Source organism: Priapulus caudatus, unplaced genomic scaffold, assembly GCF_000485595.1.
Source record: "Priapulus caudatus unplaced genomic scaffold, Priapulus_caudatus-5.0.1 Scaffold525, whole genome shotgun sequence".
Classification (NCBI taxonomy): domain Eukaryota; kingdom Metazoa; phylum Priapulida; class Priapulimorpha; order Priapulimorphida; family Priapulidae; genus Priapulus; species Priapulus caudatus.
Window position 1 is genome coordinate 88,779 of NW_014577586.1, and position 7,421 is coordinate 96,199.

The 7,421-nt window shown below is 38.2% G+C and overlaps 1 protein-coding gene across 1 annotated transcript in view; it reads left to right on the forward strand.

Annotated features, from left to right (window-relative positions):
• LOC106811293 (sodium- and chloride-dependent glycine transporter 2-like) overlaps nt 1-7,421 on the forward strand; it is a 10,650-nt gene that overhangs the window by 884 nt on the left and 2,345 nt on the right. The window contains exons 3-4 of the mRNA XM_014814863.1: nt 6,468-6,567; nt 6,998-7,098. Coding sequence (XP_014670349.1) covers nt 6,468-6,567; nt 6,998-7,098 — 201 coding nt within the window. The remainder of the gene's footprint in view (nt 1-6,467; nt 6,568-6,997; nt 7,099-7,421) is intronic.

Here is a 7,421-nt window from a genome sequence, read left to right on the forward strand (position 1 = left end):
TGTGTGTGTGTGTGTGTGTGTGTGTGTGTGTGTGTGTTTGTAGGTGTGTGCGTGTGTGTGTATGTATGTGCGTGTGTGTGTATGTGCGTGCGTGTGTGTGTGCGGATGCGTGTGCGTGTGTACGTGTGCATGGTGTGTCTGTATGTGTCGTAAAATCTTACTTGAGAACAGGCTAATTCTGTACTAATTTATTTATCCATTTGTAATTTTGAAGCAACAAAATTTTAGATATTTCGGATGGTATCGACGAGCCAGGGGGATTACAACCGGAATTGGTGGCAACATTAGCCGCTGCGTGGGTTATTGTATTCCTAGTTCTCATAAAAGGAGTTTCATCTCTAGGAAAGGTATGACTTGAATATTTCAGTAAAACACGAATATGGATTCGATACGCTATAGAATGTCACGCATTAAATATAATGTATAACGGTAGAAGTCGGCATTTCGTGGGCGATTACATAACTGTTTATATGTATGTTTGAACACGTGACTATGCTTACTTGTAGGGAGGAAAAAGCGTAAAATTGTATCCCTTAGATGTAATTCATGTTTGCACTAGGTTGTGTACTTCGTAGCTGTTTTCCCCTACATCGTGTTGACCGCTCTTCTCATTAACGGTATGCTGCTAGATGGAGCCATTGATGGTATCATATATTACCTCAATCCTGACTGGTCTCAACTCCTTAATGTACAAGTGAGCATGTTACTATACGTAATAACCTATAGCAAGGGTTGGTTAATAATATTTAGTGATCATATTGTTGCAGGGGGGTAAGTGCAGGGGGTTGTGGGTGAGGGTAACCTGTGATTGATTAGTTTTATTAGAGGTAGATGTAAGACATTTAAGCAGAGATGAACGTAGGGTGATAATAAACAGGGACAAAAAACGAGGGCGTGATGAAGGAGAAGATGAGTGTTTGTATCGAAGACGGCATTGAAGATAAAGATTTCTCAACTTACAACCAAGGTTATGAAACTTTTAATTATAACGATATCAGGAGTACAATGTCATGAATTAGACATTTTTATGTGACAGCACTAGACATTTTGGTAATTACCCAAATGACATGTTTTAGTGTAATTTAAATGGTATATTGCATTTGGTTCGTATTATTTGTGATCTTATATGATAAGTAATTATGCTAAATTATTATAATTAATTTATTATAATCAACAGGTATGGCGAGATGCAGCTGTTCAGACATTTTTCGCTCTCAGCTCATGTACTGGTGGTCTCATCGCTATGTCAAGCTACAGTAACTTTAATAATAATGTGAGGAGGTAAGTATTTAATTTATTTGTTAACTAATAATATAATCAGAGGTGTTAAAATTTCATCACTAGTTTGACACTCTACAAAAGTTTTTCGCTTAGATTCAATTATTGGTGTTATAAATATTTTAATTCTTTTAATAGCATAACTTTCAATGGATATAGTTATTTACTAAGATACGGTCCTAATTTCCACATCATATCAACTGTAACTAAATTTTCTTTCAATTCATGCAGGGACGCTATCGCCATTCCGTTAATAAGCCTGGCGACAAGTATCTACGCTGGTTTTGTGATAATCTCAGTGTTGGAATTCATGGCAAAGTGGAAAGGCGTTGATATATCTGAAGTGGCTGAACAGGGTGCGTATCAGAGAACATGTAATTCGTCACGGGCCACGTTACGGTGAGGAGAAGGTAAAACATTGCGATTCAATCGATGCCAAATTACTGTAGATGTTCATATCGAGACAATGAACCGAACCTATATGCGCCTTTCTGTTATATCCTGATCTATGTCTTCAATGATGTTCGTATTGAGTGCCTATCTCTTCTACGATTCATCCATAATCATTTTACGATCCGAAGGTTCATAGGGGGCAGCAATGAGTCGTTTAGTATGCCATACAGTATAGGTTTGCTGTGAAAGAAAAAGGTGAAGTGAAAGAATACGTAATTTCCCTTAATTTTTCGCAAATGCTCGCAACTTCATCTGTCTTGTAAGATAACGGGCATGATTAATCATCACAGCCGACTGTGTTTATCATGCCTGGTGCCTGAAATATAGAATTAACCGTCTAACCCCAGCCATTCTTATCAATTATGATTAATGGCTTGTTTTACGAAGTTGCTGTTCACTGTCTATGACTACATCAGCATTATGCTCGTGTGGTGTGTTGTGTGTACGTATAACAGGAAATCTTCCATAATAAATAAGAGTCGAAAGGCTGATAATGTGATGCTTTTATTAGGATCAAAGCGTATGGTTATCCACGTACAATGTCTTAATCAATTTCAATGTGTTAAGCGATCAAGATCAATTTCTTCCGTAATTGTACGCGTGTGTTTTGTACAGGCTACTGTGTGCACAATCGTGACCAAAGCAAAAACAATTCTAGAATGAGTTTGCGTAATTTATATGATAAAAATAGACTGGGCCAATGTATGTGAATTCTAAAGAGATTGTGAATACCTGTCAAGTAACCAGACGCTACCTTAATACATTTCTGTGATAATCGAGTTTTATGAGTGCGCACTGAGACCTGTCCTGGTGACAGTCTACACTAAATCCACAAGGCCTTCGATGAGTATGGTAAATAAAGAAGGTTCAATCTCCGAATCGACGCTAATAATAATGTGGTCCTGTTGGCAAAAACCTAATTCTATTTCAATTTATAGTCGTTGGTTTTATTTATGCGTTTAATGTTTAGAATTACGAAAGCGCCATCGTGCGGGGAATCAAGCTGAGTATCTTTCTCACCGTGTGTTGCTCAGTATGCAATCGGATTAGGAAATGTTTGGCGCTTTCCTTACGTTGGTAATAAAAACGGTGGAGGTGAGTAATTTGCGTAAACACAACGGACAGTCCTGGTATCTACGAGGGGTATATAGAGATGATCGCCTATGACTCTAACGTCGATCCCTCGTTCATTATAGATCCGTACGTTGTTCCCCATCTCCACAAACGGCCTTACCAACATCAGCGGCTAAATCACGTCCACTCAACTTATACACCCTTCAACCAAACATATCGCCTCGTCACACGTGACAAGAGTGAATGAATACGGTGCGACGGTGAGCCAGTGTTCTCACTGTGCGTATTGACTTATAGTAATTATCGTCTCTAACTATATAGTTAATAGTCCATAGGCGAGTGAAATTAATCCACATAAAGCATTACAATCATGCTCTAATTAGCCATTTATTGTCGATTTAAATTTAGCTCTCTGGTACAAACAGGCTAAGTGGAGCGAATATACAAATAGCACTCGAAGCTTGGTTTGACCCCAACCGAAGTGCAAGGTTTTTTACCGTAGGGGCTTTTGCAAGACCGGCGGGGCTGTACCAGACAACATTACACCCTGTATGTATGGAAACAAGAAAACATTATAATGTAGGCGTATTTGCTAAGTGCGTGCATCATTCGCAATCAGTCTTAGATCAAAAACAAATTAAAGCTAAAAACATTAAACGATAAGAATACAAAATAGGAGCCTACGTTAGCCACTACTGCTTTTACCACTCTCTCACAAATAAATTACAGCCAACACGCTTAGCCTTGATTTCTGTCATAATCCTATAACACTTAAACTCATATTGTCATTGAACTATGATCTGAATATATTTATGACTGACTGTGTATGCACTGCGTGCTAGTATATATCCGCTAAAGAAATCTCGACATTTAAAGCATCGTGTGCAAAAACAACCTCTATATATACGCCCACGTTATTCGAGCATTTTAATTCGCCAATGTCATACGTCGTGATAAGTCTCCCAGAAACACAAAGTAAAATAAACCTAAAACCTAAAAAACCTAAAATTGTTAACCTAGCAATATTTAATACCGACGACAAAGCGCTGGCGTATATAAAGCATTTTAAGTATATAAGTACGCTACCAGCGATGAAATCTATATATCATGGAGTAAGAGTGTACGAAAATATGGTAATTGTTTGTATTAGTCATTATCTCCACCTCGCAGTGTTTGACTTTCATATCTCCCAGTGCTGTTACATTATATTTTAACAGTCATAATCATGAAGTCATAAACGTATTTTATAAAATCATAAGCGAATGATTAATATAATTATGGAATTAGTTAGTAATGAAGCATGCTTGTTACAAACCAGCTTGCTTCATTAATACCATACTGTCATAACGATGATACTTATTGAAATACCAATCTTTCTCATGGAGATCTCAACTAGGTCAGTCTGCTAGTCTTGCGACCAGCAAGCATATGGAAGAAAGTCACTCCTCTTTATTTAAAGGTAAAACGTTATAAGATTACAGTTCGGTAATTACATATATTACATTGTTCCGTTGGTTTAAATTACACTGTGTCGGCTGTCGATGACTGCAGCGGAAATCTAAACATTAAAATGCTAACCGTTTACGTAACATGATATTTATCATGAGATAATAATCTGAGATATTATCATGAGATTTAAACAGTGCACTGTACTTCTAGCGTCCAGAACTGTGGCTGTTTCGCGACGCCGTGTTCTTGTAAGGTCGTTCAGTGTTGAATTAAAATGTAAATAAAACAATGCACAACTCAGCGGATGCCAGAGTGTGACGAAATTACATTTCACATTACGTTTTACATTCAGCAATACATAGTTACGGGTTAGCTGACGGAAGGTTTCAATCTGTCTTGGGTGGGCGTCGGGGACGGGCGCACCTTACAGGGGTCTGTAGTCTAGAAGTCTGTATCAACATGCGTAATACAGTGTTACGGCTAGATAGACAGATAATGATGTTGATGCATGATACAACATCGTCACGAATTAAAAGCCGCAGAGCGTAAGCCTGCCCTTGAACCAGTATTAGAGGTTCTATGGTGTTGGTATCAAAACATCAAAGTCATGCACCACCCCCTGCATGAGGGGCTATCAAGAAGTTTCAGCCGTAAACCAAATGCTACTATAATACTAGTGCCTAATATTTGATTAGTCAAGTATATTTTATTGTATTGTGTCTATGTTCGAGTAATTATATTTATTAACTGTCTACAGCCAAACATAAATGGCTATCGGTTAACTAAAACGTCCCGTCACAATCAATATCACTACGTACGCTAGTAACTAGCAGCTACTGTGGTATAATATTACTCTCGTTCGTAATGGAAAGCGTCAGGAATTATATCGTACAGAGGCCATATTTGTTCGGCATCCCAATGTGACGTACTTCAATAGAAAATACACAACTTCGACGGGATTGATTTTTTCAGTATATAGAAAATTTTGATAGGAAATTTTTGATAGGAAACTTTTGATAAGGAAAGTTGTTCAGCTTGTCAGATGCTTCTATCTTTACGTTCACAGCACTATCGAGTATAATAATATTCTTGAACCATAAACATGAGATTATAAAAACAAAAAGAACGAACGACTACCGATTTCATTCAAAATATTAAATTAATCACGAGAATATATATCAAAATTTCCTCTAAAAAAATCGAATTATAGGCAATCGAAGTTCTACCCAGCAGGGCATGATATTGTTTTCGGTCTTATGTATTTAGTAACCACTTGACGCGAATGAGTAGATCATGAATAATACGATTCCTTTTGTACGAACTCGTGCTTTTACTCTGTTGAAGTTATAACAATTGAGTGACCGTAACATGTGTTTACAGGAAGCGTCAATTGATATTCTTTTTAATGTTGTTTATTTATCAGGATTAGAGTAGCGTCCACATCTTGTCAACTGGCGATGTTACTCTACTATCAAACGCTCATCGTCGCCTATTGGCATTCATTACCACGTACTTTTTGCCTTCCATGAAGGCGGAGTGCCATGGACTAATTGTGGTAATGAATGGAATACTGACAATGCTCTGAGAACACTACTCAAAAACAAATGATAGTGACACAGTGCTTACACCGGCGGAGAATTACTTTTTAGTAAGTATAAAGGCAAATACTGCATGAGAAAGTTAATCAAACTCTGGTTCATTTGTTTTAATAGAGAATATTAAGTTAATTAATATGGATATATAGCGACCGACACTAACCTACCATACAAATTTTTTATATTATGTGGACCGCTATTCTTATGAAGCCTTGCGAATATACATTTAAATTTTAAAAAGGCATACAATAGTCTTAAAAAGTGTTAAATTTACAAGAAAAATAGTTAGAATTCAGTTTAATTGTCCATACAAATCAGACAGATTTGTGTGTGTGTGTTGTGTGTGTGTGTGTGTGTGTGTGTGTGTGCGTTTTGTAGGTATGTGTGTGGTGTGTGTGTGTGTGCTTTATGCTAGGTGTGTGTGTGTGTGTGTGTGTGTGTGTGTGTGTGTGTGTGTGTGTGTGTGTGTGTGTGTGTGTGTGTGTGTGTGTGTGTGTGGGTGTGTGTGTGTGTGTGTGCGTGTGTGTATGTGCGTGTGTGTGCGCGTATTAGTTTGTGCGTGTGTGGATTGTGATTCTTCTCTGTAATATCGCAATTTTTAAGAAAATGGTTTTCTAGGGAGGCATGTATGTACTAAACATCATGGACGAAAGCGTTGGAGGAATCACATTGGTCATAGTTGGAATTGTAGAGTTTGTTGCTCTACACTGGGTGTATGGTATGTTGACTATTCTCATCGCGCATGCGTATTACATCTATAATCCAACAGAGAGTTCGGCCGTTGTTTAGCTAAGATTTTCCTAATTAACCATGTAAGATCGTTGCTGGGAAACTATTGATAATATCAGGATTTGTCATTATTAACTCCTGATAATATGCTCTTCGGTATCCGAATCTTATCAACCAAAATATCTGGGTAATACTCTTTTATATTATGTTGTATTGCTGCAATGATGAGCGGAAGTGTGTTCAATGATATGGGGATAAGTAGGTCGGCATCGTGGTGTAGACCTACAGTGATCTACGTTATATTACGATCTACGTTATATTATGTTTCCTGGTACCATGCAGCGATGTCATAATAGAGCGATGCAACATGTTTGCTAATAATGTTTCACGCAGTACTAACGATGATCTATATTATATAGGTACGGATCGAGTTTGTGATGACATTTACCTAATGATAGGCGTGCAGCTATCTGTATTTTGGAGAATCGCTTGGAAATACGTATCTCCCATCACACTCATAGTACGTATATGATACATTGGTTTTCTATTACTACGAAAAGAAAAAAATGTGTTATGGTGGCGGCGACGGTGGCGTTGCTGCTGCTGGTAGTGGTGGTGGTGGTTGTGGTGTTGGTGTTGGTGTTGGTGGTGTTGGTGTTAGTGTTGGTGGTGTTGGTGGTGGTGTTGGTGGTGTTGGTGGTGGTAGCGGCGGTGTTGGTGTTGGTGGTGGTGGTGGTCGTGGTGGTGGTGGTGGTGGTGGTGGTCGTCGTCGTCGTCGTGTTGGTGTTGTTGGTGTTGTTGTTGTTTGTGTTGTTGTTGTTGTTGTTGTTGTTGTTGTTGTTG